The 17523-nt window shown below is 43.8% G+C and overlaps 1 protein-coding gene across 2 annotated transcripts; it reads right to left on the bottom strand.

Moving 5' to 3' along the window:
* Window positions 1-866: 866 nt before the first annotated feature.
* Window positions 867-16137, bottom strand: LAMP2 (lysosomal associated membrane protein 2). Of its 2 annotated transcripts, none has more exons than XM_042825195.1 (9): window positions 16034-16137; window positions 12849-12967; window positions 12142-12355; window positions 11435-11596; window positions 10426-10640; window positions 9019-9138; window positions 8696-8771; window positions 7760-7927; window positions 867-2932 (listed from the first exon to the last, which is right to left on the bottom strand). In XM_042825195.1, the coding sequence occupies exons 1-9, from the start codon at window positions 16089-16091 to the stop codon at window positions 2790-2792; spliced, it is 1275 nt and encodes a 424-aa protein (XP_042681129.1). In that variant the 5' UTR covers window positions 16092-16137; the 3' UTR covers window positions 867-2789. The 2 variants fall into 2 exon arrangements, with proteins under 2 accessions (XP_042681129.1, XP_042681130.1); XM_042825196.1 differs by lacking the exon at window positions 867-2932 and adding an exon at window positions 4136-6545.
* Window positions 16138-17523: the final 1386 nt, after the last annotated feature.

The raw sequence follows: 17523 nt of genomic DNA, 5'->3' as shown, positions 1-17523 counted from the left end.
CACTTCCATGGTCCTCAGAACACTTTCTCCAAAAACCACACAGTAGCTTCAAGTAAATTTCCAATTCATCTCATGCTGTATTATTTTGTTGTGATGTGTTTTTTAATTTTTAATAAAAAAACCTAAGAATGTTTTGTTTGTTTTTAAAGGAGGAGAAGAGCACAGGGGCGGCAGCAGAGAAATAATTAAGAAATTATACAGACTGATAGCCAGTACGACTTTTTCTTCTTCCGATGATGTAAGATATAAAGACAAGAATGATAAGGAAGCCAAGTGCCATGCCAACTGCGATTGGAATAAGAAAGTTGAGGTCAGAATCAGCAAAGCATTCTTCAGCTGCAGAAAGAACAAAAAAAAACAGAAACAAAAAACAAAAAGGGAAGTGAGAACAAATTAGTAAAGGAAACCGAGCATCAGAAACCAAGTAAAGCAAGGAGTAAAGACACAACATTTCTGAGAACATCGTATTACATATATAATACATTTGAAGTAAAATCAGTATTGAGCAGATTCTTTAAACACATACTACACGTCATTTGCACTGGCAAAACTCTTCTTGCAACTTCTGCACTACCTTTCATCTTGCTTTGCAGCACTCACAGATGCATGAGGGATGTATGGACAAGGCAGAGGGCTGAGCACGTTGGCCACTCACAACTCAGTTAACAGCAATAAAGTGACATAAAACACGGGCTGGTACAGCACTGCCTTTCCAAGAGATTCCCCAAACCCCCCAGCCACCACCATTTCTCAAGGCTTCGGATATGCAGACGGCTAATAGGAATCAAACCAAGTCCTGAGGAATCCAAAGGACAGCCCAGGGACACGTAATGAAAGCATGGAATGGAAAACACCAAGGGACAATCTTTGTGGGTGGGTAAGTTTATTTATTTTCCACACAAATACAAGAAAGGTGTTATCGATGTCAGCAGAGCAACGCGGGCCGGAATGAAACCAACAGAAGAGAACAAAGAGGAGACAGCTGCAATGCTACAGTGCTTTCAATACACCAGTTGGAAAGGATGCCATGAACTCCTGAGTGACGCAAACACTGAGAGCAACTTTTAGTGACCAACAGTGGGAACTCATTCCAAGCTCCACGGAGCACCGTGAGCAGGCACAGAAGCAGGGCTTAGCGCTGTGCAGCCATTTCAAGACAGAGCAGAGCTCTGCGTGCACGGTGCCAAGAGGAAATGCTCCATAAGGTGAGACACCGTGTCAGCACACTGCTCCAGCACTGCAAGGGTGGCAAGGATGCTTGGCTTTCTGCTTCTGCAGCAGATTTTCTGTTTGGTTTTTTTTTTTTTGCTTGAGTTTATATTAGAGCAGAGTAAGCATCACACTTTGCCCAAAGTTTTTGGCTGTTAAGTGAGTATTTAAGCTATCTGAGCATCTGAATCAGCCTTGGTGATGGGAAGTTTGCAGTCCAGCACAGCAACTTTCCAAGAAAGGCTGTGTAAGGCCTTTTGTTTGGAGGTAGGTAAGCAAGACACACGGAAACTCAGCACCTAAGAACACTGAGCTGGGCAAAGCTGAAGGCACCTACTGCCAAGCTGAGCAATGCTCCAAAGTGGGGAAAAAGGCACAGAATGTGTAACTTCCACCACGAGCTAAGTGAAGTCATTCCGACTGCTGAAAACAGTACTGAAGTACCTCGAAAGAGAGGCTTCAATTGTGCTGTGTTCAGACACCGTGGATCACTGGAGATCAACACACGCAGTTTAATTACTACATGCTGGATAATGGGTGTTACTACAAGAGAATTTGTTGGGGATGAAAGGTACCCAGCAGACAGCAAAGAAATTCCCTTTTTCTCTTCTTAAAAGGAAATCAATTGCTTTAACACATATTACAGTACAGCACTGTTGCAGGACACTAACTGGCGGTACAAAAAGGGTTTAATGTTTGATACCAGGAACATCCCATCTTTCAGCTCTCATAAGTTTGCCACTGCTGTTGGCTCACATGTATCCACGTTTTACCACAGCACAAGCATTAGAAGCTTCAGAGAAGCATTTGCAGAGACACACCTGGACAACTGCACATCACCATGAGCAGACTCCATGTTCAGGCCGTATGAATGGGGCTGTTTTAGCCACTTCACTGAACAGACATTCAAAATAATCAGAAAGTTTGGCTACCAAGATTTTTGGGCATGATATGAAAAGTCATCTTCCCTCTTAATTACAATCACCAGAAGCAACTAATAGCCTTCCCCCCCCCCCCAATTGGTTTAAGGTATTCCATAAAGAGAACTACAGTAAGATTTTATTTTTTAAAAGGAGGCATTCATTCACGGGCTGAAAAAATCCATGAGAACTACTGCCATGGCATCTTTAAGCTAAAAGACCAGAAATCTTGGTATCTTAGAGCACAGTTACAATATTTAGTAAACTGTATGTAAGGCACAGTCAGTAACAATCGAAACAAACCGCAGTGTATGGCAGATGATCTGCTTTAATGCTGCACATCCACAAGCACACATCAAACATCGCCTTTGCGGTCCAGAGCAACACCACGTTTATTCATACAATGCCACTGCATGCCTTTACGATTCTGAGATCTGATGTGTAACATTTTAGAGAAAAAGCACTCAGTTCATCAGCTGATGACGAACCAGGATACGCTCTGTGCTATTTGTAAAGGAAAAAATAGGAACCACAGCAATGAATTCCATCAGTCCTTGGCCATGCGCTGGCTTAGTGGTCTGACTGGGCAGAGCTGCTGCTCCGAGTCTTTTGAGTTCAGATTTAGTAATTTACTTCAAGCAAGTTAAAAACTTTCCCCTTTTAAAACTGCTCATATCCAGTATTATGGTGTTTCTTGTGGCCCAAAAAGTAAGCCATAATTACTAGGACAACTAATCCTCCCAAAGCTGCTCCTACTGCTATAGGCACAATGAAGTAGTCCACCTCTGGGCTGCAGTCTTCAGCTAAACAGAAAAAGGGCAAGTTTGAAAAAGAAATGCATTTTAATATGCTTAATACCAAGATCATGCTCCACTCATTTAGAACAGTTATCCTCGCCCCACCAGGACATTAAGACACTCATCTTTCCCTTGTCCTCCTCCCCCTCCCCAAAGCACAGCAGCAACAGCCCCCCTTCCGGAGCATCATGCTAACAGACTGCCAATTCTATCACCTCCCTTGCTGGTATCTGTGTATTACTGCACATTTACTGCTATTGCATATCTCTAGTACACCACGATGTGCAGGCTTCCCTTGTGTAGGTACTAAAAACCTAGATTTTAAAGTTACAAGTCCTCATGCTTATTGTAGGACAACAGTAACTTCAGCTCTTCTGCTTCTTTCAAGTTTAGTCATAGACTCATCCAGCCTGGCATGCACCAACGAGCTGATGGCAGCTTGATACCTGCAGTCCCACTGGATTTACACGTCTTAAGAATGCAAGCTGTTATGATTTTTGTTGAAATATCTATTATCCTTCATATTTAAAAGCTTCAGCTGACCTCAGCTTACATTTCAGAAAGACAATAATTTTTTCTTTGGCTAGCAAACAAGAAGGTAGGTATAATTTAATGATGCTATATGCAGACTAGAATGGAGCAGGGAGGGTACAGCAATAGATGGCACCTGTTCCTCCTGTCTCACCACCACAGAGTTCAAAATACAGATAATGGTAAAGGGAAGACCAATGTCTCTTGCTGCAGAAAAAAACAAAGCACTGTGTAGTACTGCTACCAGAAGAACTGGCAGCACAGCCAGGATCACACTGCTTCTCCCTTGGAGGATGAAGCTGCTAGCCAGCTCCCAGAAGGCCCCAGTGCTTCCCTACTTTCACTAAATGCAGGGATTTATTTCCCAGGATGACTGCAAAAAGAAAAGCCAAACTTTTCACAGCTGTACATCAGCTTAAGAGGGCTAGCAAAAATCACATCAGAAAGGTATCTTGTCTGGAAGGAGCTGCAATTGCCAAAATAGTTTACAAGCAAATTTCTAATGATGAACCAGGCTTGCAGAGTTTCAATTAGTTCTCAAGTTGTCTTCTGTTAGATGATTGCACCCAAGCACACTTCAGAACGTGCTGGAAAGCAAAACATTAAGACACAGGCAACCAAGGACTCTGTGAGGAGTGCCTTCACAAGTTACACAACAGAAGCTCAGATATAGACTGATTGAAGTTGGCCTTACTCGTTTATTTTCTTATAGAAAAGATAATACAAGATGTCTGCTTTCCAATCGGTTAAAAAGTATGAACAAGTTTCCTTAAGAAACAGAACAATCTTTATTATTTAGAGCACAGGTTGAGCAGGTTGACAATTCCCTATGGAGCAACGCAGACAGGAAATCTGGTGGTTTTATAACAGGCAGTCAGGTGAAACTGAGATGTTTTAGAACCAGGTAACTGCACAGCGGCGTAGGAGGACTTTCATCTCGGCGCCAACACACTTGCAGATGAAGATCAGCTTCCAGGTTTTTGCAAGGAGGCATTTAGCTTTGTTGAATTTTTAGTGCAAAGCACTCCCCTCTTCTACTTCGTCACTTAAAACCAAACACAGCTCGAAAGCTCACGCGCTCAGATGAGGACAGGGTGGTGACCACTCCTCAACACAAGCGTACATTTATCTGGTGATGCTGAATATCAGTCAGTAAAATGCTAAAAAAAATCTACATGAACTTCATATTAATATATCCTTAAATGCAGAAAATAATTAGAGCCACTAGTTGACATTTTTTTAATTAAAAAGTCTTGAAGTCTGTTTTGAGATTAAACTTATAGTCATTCCCCACTTTCATTAAAATGATTTTCAGTAACTGATGCAAAATCCAAGCTGTAGGCTACAAGCTATAGCAAGCTTTATCCACTCATTCTTGCTTCCCTAGCTAGTGGTAAGATGAAAACTTTCACCCAAAAAATGTTACTAAAAGAAGTGGTTTGTATACAAACATGCCACAGACATCTCAATAACCCTAGAAAACACTAATAAAACTCAAAACCAGCTTTGTTGCAGGCTAAACTCATTCTAAAGAAGACAACTATGATTGTTAAATGACCAGCTTAAGCAGCTTGTGTTATGACATAAGTAAAAAGTCACACATGGTTTGGAAAAGTTTTCTTTTTTTTTTTCTTCCATGCAATGAAAACTGTTACAGCACAAAGAGGACAGAAAAAGGTTGTGCAGCAAGGGTTATTCTCTACAGAGCTGCAGCTTAAGGACAGTCCATCTGCACTGTATATTTAAGCTAGTCAGCCTTTCCACACAGCAGGAAAAATAGGCGCAGTGGGTCCATCTCAGACTTGTTTGGCTTTTGCATCCTTAACATTAATAAAAGCTACACAGCACACAGTCAAACATAAAGCACATTAAACACTGAGAATGTCAAGGGCAGACATATGTTATAATGTGGATTTCAATTAGCAGAGAACCATTCCAGATGAAGACTTAAAGACAGCTCAAGTTGCAGCAACAGATACTGGCTCATTGAACGAAAGCATCCTTGAAGTTACAATGGTCATTCAAAGCAATAAGATAAGATAGACCAGCTCTGTGCAAAGTATAAAGTTAAGTGCACTTTGAAGTTCTGGACTATTTAGAACGGTTATTCCCTTTAAATTGATGCCAGTAAAAAACCTGCATGAATTTAGCAGAATTCTGCCTCAGTTGAGTATTTTGGGGGAATGCCACGATGAAGAATTCATGCCTAACAATTCATTAAAAGAAAAAAAAAGGAAAAAAACAAACCACTTTTTTTGAAAAGCATTTGGAAACCTGGCAGGGATGGGTTACCGACCTGTACAGCCACGGTGTGGGGATGGCTCCAAAACCACTGGGGCAGGAGTAAACTACTCAAACTCCATCAAAGCTAAGTAAGTTACTGCTGCCACTCGAAAAAAATCACTCAGTCACCAGCCTGAAGTTCAACTATGAAAAACCAAGCTGTTCCTGGGCATCATACAAACCGTGGTAGTACTACATGAGTCAACATGGTGACTAATGCTGCCAGCTTAACCCACAAATATGACAACTAAGGAATGCAGAGAGAGAAGCAAGTACAAATCCCATGCAATTCTGGGATTTGCCCAGTGCACATCAGTTTGGAACGTGCTCCATTTCAGGCTACAATTTATGAAAAAAAAAAAAAAAAAAAAAAGATAAATCCTAAACATTTTCAAGGTTTTGTTCAAAATAAAATCCTTGGCCTGGTCATTTATGCAATAGTGATATCTGCCATCTTCAGAACAGGTGTGAGACTCACGTCATCTTCTTGGAGCTGGAAAACTAAAAACGTAGTTGTGCTTCATCTGAGATAAACATTCTCCCTCTGCTTCTCAACTCCAACTAGCTGTGGCCAGTATTCAGTCTAAGTTTTGGGGCTTTTTTGGACTTCGGAACTTGCACTTGCTTCGTTAAGGGTGAAATCAGAGCAGTGATTACATTTTGATTCACAAAGTTTGATATCCAGCATAGCTTTTCCTTCTGCCAATTATGTAAGCAATCACTATAATGACAATCAAGCCAGCAAGTGCAGCACCAACTACAATTGGAACTAGAATGGTGTCATCATCCAGCGAACACTCCTGGGCTGTAGATAAGAAAAAGGTTGCAACAAGGAATAAATAAGGACAGAATACTTGCCAAGCGTGGTATAAAAACCTACTTTCCTTAACACGAAGATGAACAAAATCAAGTATTTGTACAGGTTTACACTAAGAAAGAACAAACTGCAGAGTTCTCATGGGTATTTCTAGCATATGTTAAACATTATAATCATTCTGTACATTTAACAATCTAACAAGGTAAAGGTGCTGTCCTGGTGTGGGAGCATTCATGGGCACAAAATCTGTCCAGGACAAGGGAGCAGCTATTCTTCTGCTGCTAAGACAGGACAAGGCTTATCTACTTCATGCTTAAGGCAAGCCTGGTACATTTCCTAATTAAAAATAAAGTAGCCTGGATTCGGTATTGAGAACACAGCAAGAACTGAGCCATGTTACAGTGAGATGAAACCCTTAACTGTGAGGAGGAGGAGCGCTAGCTGCAAATAGAAACACAGGGAAAAACGGCCATCTAACTCCTCAGAGCATATGATGATAAAGATCAGTCACCCTGCACACAATCTGAGGAGTCAATTTACCACTCCCCAGGAAAAAAACAAGCTTGAAAATCCATGCCCAGACTGTCTACAGATTAACCTGCAAGTCATGAAACACAAGGACCAAGAGATGCTAAAGATTAACAAAGTTCATTCAAATCTTTCCAGTTTTCCCCAGACACAACCAGGATAATGAAGCAAACACCTTAGAACGTTTGTTTGGTCCTGCATATATTGTAAGAGTGCTTCCAGAAGAAGCTGTTAGTTCTTTTTTCCACAGCATTGCTATTCCTTAGGAACGTTCACATCGTTTTTAGGTCTGAAGAATTGCCAAAAGTTGTTGAAGTTCACTTTTATACAAGTTCTTTCCCATTGTCTTATACATTCAAGCTACAAAAATCCATATGATAAGATATAAGGCAGTGCTAAGACCCTCTTCAGCTCCTCTAGCTCCCTCAAGAGGAGAAATGCTTAATAGACCTGTTTTGTTTTGCTTTTTTTTTTAAACATATTGAGAATAAAGCTGACAACCTTCCTTGAACGTAGGCCTCAGAAGTTTAATTTCATGCATACAAAAATACACTGGGGCAAAAGCTTCAACAAAATAAAATAACAAAAGTGCTTATGGGCAGCTCTGGTACTTTTTAGCAAGTAAGAATTTTACAAGCACATACAAGAATTAGTACAAAAATAAAATAACTTACCTATTGAGAATTTATTTTCTTTCACAAGGAATGGTTGAACCCATAGGTTAAAAGTATGCACTTGAAGATCTTCATTAATCTCAAGAGTTTGCTCCTTACGGCACATGTAAGAATTACCAAGGGAAGCATCCCACTTGCTGAAGTTGTTGTTATCTGCACTTAAAATGACTAAACAAAGGAAAGGAAAAAAAAAAAAAGGAAATTTCCATGCCTACTTTAAATACAGGAAAGATGCTAATACATTCATAGGACTGAGGAGCTTAATCTGGATGGACCAGCTTTTCAGGTTTGGCTACTCTAAAACACAAAACAGTCTTGAGTTTGATTGATCTGCTTCATTTCACTGCCTGGCTTCTTTTGCATATTATAATACTTAGCAGTAGCCTATCCTCCATACCAATATGACAGCAGGCTTTTCTCATCCCTTCACTCATGCCTACACAGATGCAGTGCAGGCACTTTAGTGCTCTTTTAATTGCAGTAGCTGTGACAATTTAAAAATATGTTTCTGATTTGGAAGAAAAATGTATGCCTGAGTTCTTGAAGGACTGGACTCCTCTCCAGTACTGAGCAGAAGAGACAGGAAAATACTGTATCATTTTTCAAGCATAGAAACAGCTTGCTTAGGAAAAACAAAAAGCTTCAATTGACTTTGTACCTCAGAATTTTATGTTACTGAGGACTGTAATGTAAGGAAAGCCCTCACAATTTATGTTTATCAAGAAGAGGCTTCATTCACATTAGTCTCAGCACAACCCTGCACTGTTGTTTCAAACGACCCCTTGCAATCATTTGTGCTTGTCACTCTTGTTCATATCAGCTAAAAGACTTACATGTAGGAAGTAACAGTAAGCATGAACAGTATTTTGATCAGAAGCACAAGATGAGATGTAGAAATTGAAGTTTACATTCACTTCACAGGCAGGCATTACTTACCAGAACCATTCTGATGGTTGAGTAGTGTAACGTTCACCTCTTTCAGATAAAATTTTTGTACACTTGCACTTGCATTCTGTTTAACAAGCAAGAACCAACTGTCAGCGTGTCATTCTGCATTTTCAATTTTAGTAACACATTTCCAAAGTTTAGTGCATTTACCACAGTCCTACACTTCCCAGAACTTCATCCCAAACACCTTTTTGCCCCAGTCAGTCTCACTTCCTTTATGAAAACAGCCTATCAGCAGCGAGCTGCAGGATTTTACCACGAATGCTCATCACACAATGCTGTTAAAGCAGAAACTTAAAGAAGTTACTTACAACAACGAACATGAAGTCAATTAATGTCCTATTTCCATCATTCAATTTCAGAGTAGCTGATGTGTTACCACATGTCCCATCTGCACGAGTTGATTTCGGATCGATGTTGATCAGGAGAGGCTGAAATACACACACACCACGTCAAAGGAGCTCAGCTAACTTGCATCTATCATGAATCTACTATTTCAATTAGCAGCAGTCTTAAGCTGGAAGAGCATGTAATAAAGAAGACAGCACAAGCACCAAGTCTAGCTACTACCTAAGCAAAGCTGCTTGAGTTACTTTACATGTTGGTAATGCTGAGACAAACCACCCTGTGAAGTTTCACTTCCACTTAATAAAGATACATACATAAAAAGAAAGGCCAGGGCATTTTTCCTTTACACACCTAAAGGAAAGCTTAGCTGCTTAGCTTTGGCTCCCTCTGTGGGAAAAGACAGCAGCTGCAGGTCCCAAGACCCTAAGAAAATTCCAGTCCTTTAAGGATCTTCCATTTATTCCTAGTAACCAGTTAGGTTTGATCAAGGTGAGGGTTTGCAGCTAACTAGGTGTCAGAATTACCCCTGGGTCAGAGAGGTTCTAGTACACTTGGAAGCAGTTCTGGACAGCCAGCAGTGCCCAAGCAAACACTCTGCACTCACATTTCACACACACAAAAACAACCACAGCAACCTTTCTACTCTTCTTAACACGGCCAAGAGACAGGCGCTGCACCTACGTCAGGGCAATCTAAAACACCAGTACAGACAAATTTTAAATGAGCCAGTAATGCACAACTGCAGCCCAGAAGGCCAAGTATATCCTGTGTTGCATCAAAAGTGCAGCCAGCAGGGCAAGGGAGGTGATTCTTTCCCCCTGCAGTACTCTTGTGAGACTCTACCTGGAGTACTGCACTGCACCTCGGGGTCCTCCAGCACAATGAGGACACGACCTGTTGGATTGAATCCGGAGGGCTATGAAAACAATCACAGGACTGGAGATACTGAGACGGGCTCAGCTATCTGGGGTTGTTTAGCCTAAAGAAGGACTGAAACCTTACTGCAGCCTTCCAATACTTAAAGGAAGCCCACAAGAAAGATGGGAAAAGACTTCTGACCAAGTTGCGTAGCAATAAGACAAACGGTAGCTGGTTTAAACTAAAAGAGAGTACTTCATTCAGATTATATACAAAGAAATTCTTTACTATGAAGGTGGTGAGGCACAGAGACAGGTTGCCCAGAGAAACTGAATGCACCATCCCTGAAGGCATTCAAGGCCAGTCTGGCTGGGGCCCTGGGCAGCCAGATCTGGTGGAGCTGTCCCTGTCCATGGCAGGGGAGAGTTGGAACTGGATGAGCTTTAAGGTACTTTTCAACCCAAACCATTCTATGATTCTATTCCAAAATTTGAAAAGCATAAGAGAGGCACCTTGTCTTGGGAAACATTCAGCTGCAGCCCCACAGTAGCCAGAAGACAAGTTTTATTTCCAGTTTTAAGAGAATAGTTTCCTGTGACTGGATTCCCAGCAGGTTTGGGAGCGGAGGTTGGAGCAGGTGAAATGGTGGTAGATGCAGTAGTTACATTGGCAGCAGTAGGCAGAACAGTAGGCGCAGCAGTAGGTGTATCAGCACGACACCTAGACTCTGAAAAGAAGGTTTAACCACCATTTCAGTGATGAAGTTTTTATTAAGGCTTATGGCTGAGAAGTCAGTTTAATACAGACACCCATTTCTAAGTTGAAATCTAAGCTCAACGGGCATCTGCTCATCACCAAGTGCAGAGTCTCCAGCTCAGCACTGTGGCACAGTGCTCCAAGCAATTAACAGCTGCAATTTATTCTGAGAAATTCTACGTTACTCACCGTTTTAAACCCACGTACCACAAGCAATGCTACTTCTCTAATACACTAAAGCAAAACACATCCACAAAAGTAAACGTTAATGCTTACAAAACTGCTTTTGCAATTTAAGTAAACAATGTCCTGTATGTAGCAGGATGCTGTGCTGGTCTCCTCTGCCTAGCAGAACTATGAGACAAGCTATCACAGGCTTTGTATTATTTAAATGAAAGAGCAGTGAGTTTTCCACTGGAAACAGAAGGCAGTTGAAAAACCTCCATGCTCAAATGATCTAGTTTGCAGCAACACTTCTGGAGTGTCTGGGATGCCTAAGAACCTCAAGTGCACTCTTTATTAGAATACTGCTGGGAAATTTACTGCACAACTGGATGTGCTCTATTGATATCTTTTTTTTTTTTCTTTTTTTTTTTCTCCAGGAACAAGAAAAGACATGGTTGAAGATGCTACATACACACACACATATATGTATTGTTTGACATGGCACATTTTAGAACTGTTGGATTTTTTTTTAATTACTGGATTCCACCCCTGCACTAGGACACCATAAAAAAAAGCCCATTTACAATTGGAAACGCTCACCTTTTTTACCAATTGTGCCATTCTGAACAAAAGGCTGCATAGTAACATTCCAGAAAATCTGTGTTACGTTTTCTGCTTCAAAAGAGGTAGTATGATGACACACAAAGACATTATTCAGTTGAATTGGATGCATAGCATCCTTTACAGCAATTGTAACTGGTCCTACAAATAAAAACAAATATTTTAATGTCTCGTTTACCACAGGAACATTTACAGGTAGTGTTACGTTTTCTGTAATTCAGAAGACAAAGAAATAACAGGAATTAAGTCTAACGGTCCTAGCCTCTCTTCAATGTTTAACCCATGTGTTCTGACCTGACGTGACACAGAGAAGTCTTCAGAAAGGAGAACACTAAGTCTTTGTTCAAGAAAAAACCCACATTGATAGAACTAAGCATACACAGAAACCCTAACACTTTTTGTTTTCCTTCACAGAAGGTGAACAAACAGAAATCAGTCTTATATTTGCCTCTTATGTGCTAGCAGCACCCCCCCATTAACCTGTTCAAATGGTTAACCTCCCCTTTCTGTTCCACCTAAGGGCACTAGTCAAGCTAACTTAAGGCACTAGTTAACCTAACTAGTCTGCACTCTTCTCCAGTACACAGGTCTAGGAGCAGCATTCTGCACTGAAGTCATCAGATACACTCTCAGTACTTCAAACTTCGGAAAAGCCGAGCGAGGTGAGGGACAAGAGATAACGCTACCTTGTCTTCTGGCATCAGGAAAGACAGCAGTATCATTGGTGTTGTAGGTAAATGTGATGAACTCAGCCCAGTAAGTTTCGTTGCTTTTTGTGAAGTTAACACTCCAAGAGTGACCATCTCCAAACTGCACTGCCAGGAGCGCAGCTTCTGTGTCACTGCCACAGGTGCTTCCATTGTGTGTCACAGCGGATGTCAAATCCAAGCTTGCATTTTTCTAAAAGAAAGAAGTTTGCACTATTTTCAGATTACCATTCTTCCCCATGGCAGCCTTAGAAACCTGCTAGAGTTAGATGGAACCTTGCACAAGACCAGTAAGATTATTTTAGCCTTTTCCACCATTCTGTAGAATAACCTGCCTGACACCGGGCTCACAAGGGAGCCACATCAGGTCTGAGAACAAAATTACATGTTTAACTTGGCTGATAAACTCCACTACACCAAAGCACAACTAACATTCACCATTTAGCCTCAGAATGCTGCTACATTGATAAATAAAACCCACCACCTTAGAACAGCATGCCTTTTAGGTGCAGTAGGATACTCGTATTATTAACTGAGAACTTATGCTTTGCCTTAAAACTGATGTTAGGAACACTCTTAATAATTGCCTCTATCAAGAAAACCAATAAACTAAATACAAAATGTATCAAATTGCTTTATCCCAGACTAAACGCAGTTCTCAGCAAAAGTTAGCTCCAAATACTTACATAATCACTACTGTTTGTCTCATATTTTATCAAGAATTTCATCATCCATTGTGCGTACAAGCATGTAACATTAGAGGCATCCTTTACATCTACTTCCACCGCATAGGACTGGAAAAAGCCTGTAAGATACAATTATTAGCTATTAAGACAAAGACTTTACACTCATTACAAAGTAGTACATTATTTCAGACTGGATTCTATTTGTCAGACACCAAACTGATAGCCAGATACCTAACAAATGTTAAAACTAGGAGGTTAACATGAAGTTATCAGTGCTAAATACTGAGAGGATCATTTATAGCCTTCTTGCCTGACCAAGGCCAACAAATTAAATGAGCATTAGCTTTCTGCTGACTGAAACTGAGTAAACCAAACTGCATGAACACGGCATTCAGAACAATGTCGTGCTTGTCGACCAGAGTCTCCATGTTGTTCCATCAACGGCACGACTCCAGCTGACCTCTAAGAAAGATCAGTGCGCTTTCACTGCGTTTCTACAATCCCTGGCTCAAAGGACATGGGTGTTAAATTTCATGCAAGGCTTTAGAGAACTTGTCACAGTTGGATTTTTAACCCAGCCTGACTCCCAGCACAGAGACTTCCCCAAAGCTGGTTCTCATTTGGTTTTGCTCAGCATTCCCAGTTTGCTGCAGTTCTCTAAAACAGACAGGACTGAAATACGAGAAGAATCATTCCTGACTAACATAAGGTTGATGTTTGTCAGGCTCATTTCCTTAAAGTGATGGGAACTGTGATTGCACAGTTCTCTTCAATAGCCATTCAAGCCTTCCACCCCTCAACACACAGAATTCACACTCTGCATCACACTTTACCTTGACATTAAGGACTTCTTCCCTACCCAATACAGTTCCCTTCTACCAGCAACACAAAGCTCAGCACACAAGACAGTTGGCTGTACCAGCATTCAAGTGCAGCCTGCATCGTTTACGCTGTTTGGAGCACCTGCTGTAAGAAGCATCCAAGGCAGAGCCGGGAGAAACTTGACTGCGTTGACTATGAAGCAATTGTACTCAATACCACACATTAATTTATCAGTGCTAGAACAAATCCTAATGTAACTATTGTGTGGTAAGAACACTTCAGACTACGGACAAGGCAGTCAATGAGGGTTTTCACGTGTTTTATTCTAAACTTGAAGCAGTAAACCTCAAGGAGCTCTAGCTTCAACAATGCTAGCAAATACATCACCCCACCTGACCAAGCATAATACCTAATAATGTCACTTAAGCATCACATTCAGTAACCCGGGCCATACTCTGTTTACATGAGGCTCATAAACCTGCACCCTGTCCCCAGCAGCTCAGGGAATGACTTATTTAATAAGCTCTGAGTCTGGCGGTAACATCTGTACTTTTGTTCCTGATCCTCAGTAAGCAGGGTAACAGATGCAAGCAGCACATCTCATGCCCAGGCAAGGCACCTGCACATTGTTAAAGCAACGGTGCAGCGTGGCTCTCTGAAGGGTTACTGTTTGCACGCAGATCTATGGTGCAACCAAGAGATAACAGCTCTGCAATCTGCCACCACACAGCACCGGAACTCGCTGCCAAGAGTCAGTTTGGAGTTCCAGCAACGCTAAAAACTCTTTCCCTTCTGACTCAAGGAGGGATTTAACACTGCACCTATGTACCAGCCCTTCTCAGTTCAGAAAGAACGTGAGAAATCTAAAGTTTTGAGCAACCACTGCAACCCAGCCAGGCCAGCCGTGGTGCCTGCATACAAACACACCTGCAGGTCACGTCGCCTGGCACGCCGAGTGACTCCACTGAGGCACAAAAGGAGCATAAACCAAAGAGGATTTTGATATTAATGCCTCAGTAATTTGCTTTGTAATGCTGTGATTTTTATTTGTTTAACTTTTCAGTGCTGTTTTACATAAGCGAGGCTCTTCCACCTTCCTGAGGAAAAAGGGTAAAGGGGTGTGAAATTCCGTATTTGCTGGGAGTTAGTGGGGCACAGAAGGGAGATATCTTACTGACTGGGACTGAAAGCACCCTCAGAACGATGCGGAATCAGAAGCAGTGGGTTAAATAGTACACAGACTGTTCTCTTTACAGAGAAAACAGCTTGAAAATAACTTCTCCAAAGGGGATATTTCAATATAGGTGCTATTAGACACAACAGCAAAGAGAAATGCCACACCAAGCAGGTTCATAGGGCAGACCAGGCACACCCTGACCTACTTAGCTACACTGACAGCAAGTAACCACAACTGTAAAAGCAGATATCGGTGCGTTTTGTCCCCAGTAGGAAATGACTTAAGAAAACACACGTTCCCCACACTGGGCAGCACTTGGTCTACTCTAAATAACCCAAAACACACGCAGGCGAAGGTGACAAAGACTGAGCGCAGCCGGCACGGAGCACAGCGCGGCAACGGCTTGTTGAACCGCCACATTTATCGCACGGAGATGGAAAAGCAGAGGCCCGAAGCCCCGCCGCACGGAGCAGCGCCCAGCCCAGCGCTTGCGTAACAGCGCCAGCGGCAGGGAAGCCGGCGGTCACACGGCAGGTTATTGGCACAAAGCAGCCCGGCTTTTCGCAACGCCCGCTCGGCGATACGCTTCTTGGGGACGCGCGGGCAGGACATAAAGGGCTGGTTTTGCTTTTGTCTCGCCCTGCCATCGCCGCTTTCACAGAGGCGGAAGGCCGGGGGAAGTTGCCCGAGTCGGCGGTTCGGCGGCAGGCGCTGGGATGGAGCGGATGAAGAACCGCCGAGCGCACGGCGGGGCGGGCGGCGCCGCAACCCCTCTGGGTGATGCCCTCCCTCCCCGCGTCACACACAGAGCTGCCCGCCTCCCGATTAAAGCTTCCTTATTTTCCTTTTTTTTTTTCTTTTTTTTTGCCCCACAACCTGCCGTTTCCCTTCTGGAGGTCGCGGGCAGCGGGCTCCCCGCCCCGCTCCGACTCGGGGAGGCACCGCCCGGCACGGTCCGGTTCCGCCGCGCCGCTCCTCCCGCCCCGCTCCCCCGCGTGCCGTGCCGCCCCGGCCGCGCTCCCCCCCGGCCGCCCCGCACGCCGGGCCCATCCCCGGCCGGCCCGCAGTTCGGCAGCCGCCCGCGGCCGCGTCACGTGCCCCAGGGACAGCGGCACGCGCCGCCCGCGCGCGCCCACCCCGCAACGCCTCAACGCCGCGATTCCGCGACGCCGCCCGCCCCGCTCACCGCAGGCGCCGAGGAACAGCAGCAGCGCGAGGCCGGCGGTGCGGCGCGGCGGTGCCATGCTGCCGGCCGAGGGGCTCTTCCGAGGGGCAGGCGGGCGCGGCAAGAGCGTCGACGTCGGTCATGTGAGGGGAGGGGCGGCTCCGCCGATCGCAGCGGCGGAGCTCGATCCTACGGCTCGCGGATCGGGCGCCCCTCGCGGTGCCGCGGGCGGGCGGGTTTTCCCCGGCGGGCGGGGCCGGAGGAGAGGCCGCCCTGTTTTCTCCGTCCGTAGCGACCATGAGGGATGTGTGTCGCCTTTCCCACGCGAGAAGGAAGGAGTTTGTGGTGTGAGTCCCTCCGAAGATCGAGGCTGAGGGGATATGTGCAGCACAGGAACACTTAAGGGCAGGTGAGGCTCCAAGATGCCCAGTGCGGAATAACAACAATAAGGAATGAAGTCACTCGATTTATTGTATCCACAATAAATAAATAAATAGAAGGGTTTGAAGTCACAACAGAAGTCACTGCCGTTGCCCGTCCCGCTGCAGCCATCCCTGCCCAGCGTGACTGAGCAGCACCCCTCATCACTGCCCCTGCTGAGCACGTCTGCCTGGATATCACTGCATGTAATAAGATTAGAAGTTAAATCATTTCAAAATATGCAGGACTAACCTTTATTACTATTATTGTTTTCTGATTTTGGGCTTAATTTACTGAGAAGCTTCCTGACAAAATCATAGAATCATAGAATGGCCTGCGTTGGAAAGGCCCACAGTGATCATCTGCTTTCAACCCCCTGCTGTGTGCAGGGTCGCCAACCAGCAGACCAGGCTGCCCAGAGCCACGTCCAGCCTGGCCTTGAATGCCTCCAGGGATGGGGCATCCACAGCCTGCTTGGGCAGCCTGTTCCAGTGCCTCACCTCCCTCTGTGTGACAAACTTCCTCCTCAGATCTAAGCTAAACCTCCCCTGTGTCAGTTGAAAACCATTCCCCCTTGTCCTGTCACTATCCATCCCCAAAACAGGGTGGTAAAATAATCATATTTAACACCCAGGCCAGCATGTGCTGCAGGCTGCTGAGGAGCATGGGGTAACAGCAGCAGGGCTGGAACCACCACCTGAAAGTAGCAGTACTCCTGTCTTTCTCCTCCCCGTTGAGAAGAACAAGGCATCTCAGAGGCTGGCAGAGACCTGCCTCTGTTACCTTTACATTCCCTCATGGTTCTTCATTGCTTTGCTGCAAGGTCCTCTTCATAAAGAGTGATCTCTGAGGGAGTTAAGAGCAATTACATCAAGAGGATTTCAATATTTGGGTAGAGGCACTGAAGTGGGCTTTAATTACCAGGAAGAGATGAAAATGCTTGGTATGTTGTAGGCACTTTGTGTTCTGGAATATCACATTTTGCACTAACCGGAGCATTTACTTCAGGACATGTAGCTTCACTTATAATCATTGATATATTCAAACATCCCCTTGTTCTGAGTGAAGAATCCTGCCCGTTTTGATCTCTC

The sequence above is a fragment of the Centrocercus urophasianus genome, unplaced genomic scaffold (genome assembly GCF_019232065.1).
Source record: "Centrocercus urophasianus isolate 14NV4802_14NV808 unplaced genomic scaffold, USGS_Curo_1.0 seq_24, whole genome shotgun sequence".
Taxonomy (NCBI): domain Eukaryota; kingdom Metazoa; phylum Chordata; class Aves; order Galliformes; family Phasianidae; genus Centrocercus; species Centrocercus urophasianus.
This window is presented reverse-complemented; position numbering and strand designations above follow the sequence as displayed.

Bases quoted from the DNA above. Each gene is read 5' to 3' on its own strand.
- LAMP2 (XM_042825195.1), bottom strand. From the start codon at position 16,091: ATGGCACCGCCGCGCCGCACCGCCGGCCTCGCGCTGCTGCTGTTCCTC. The intron at 11,597-12,141 runs GTAGCGTTATCT...TTTTATTTGTAG, and splicing joins TCCTGATGCCAGAAGACAAG to GACCAGTTACAATTGCTGTA. The intron at 7,928-8,695 runs GTAAGTAATGCC...TCCTTTGTTTAG, and splicing joins CAACCATCAGAATGGTTCTG to TCATTTTAAGTGCAGATAAC.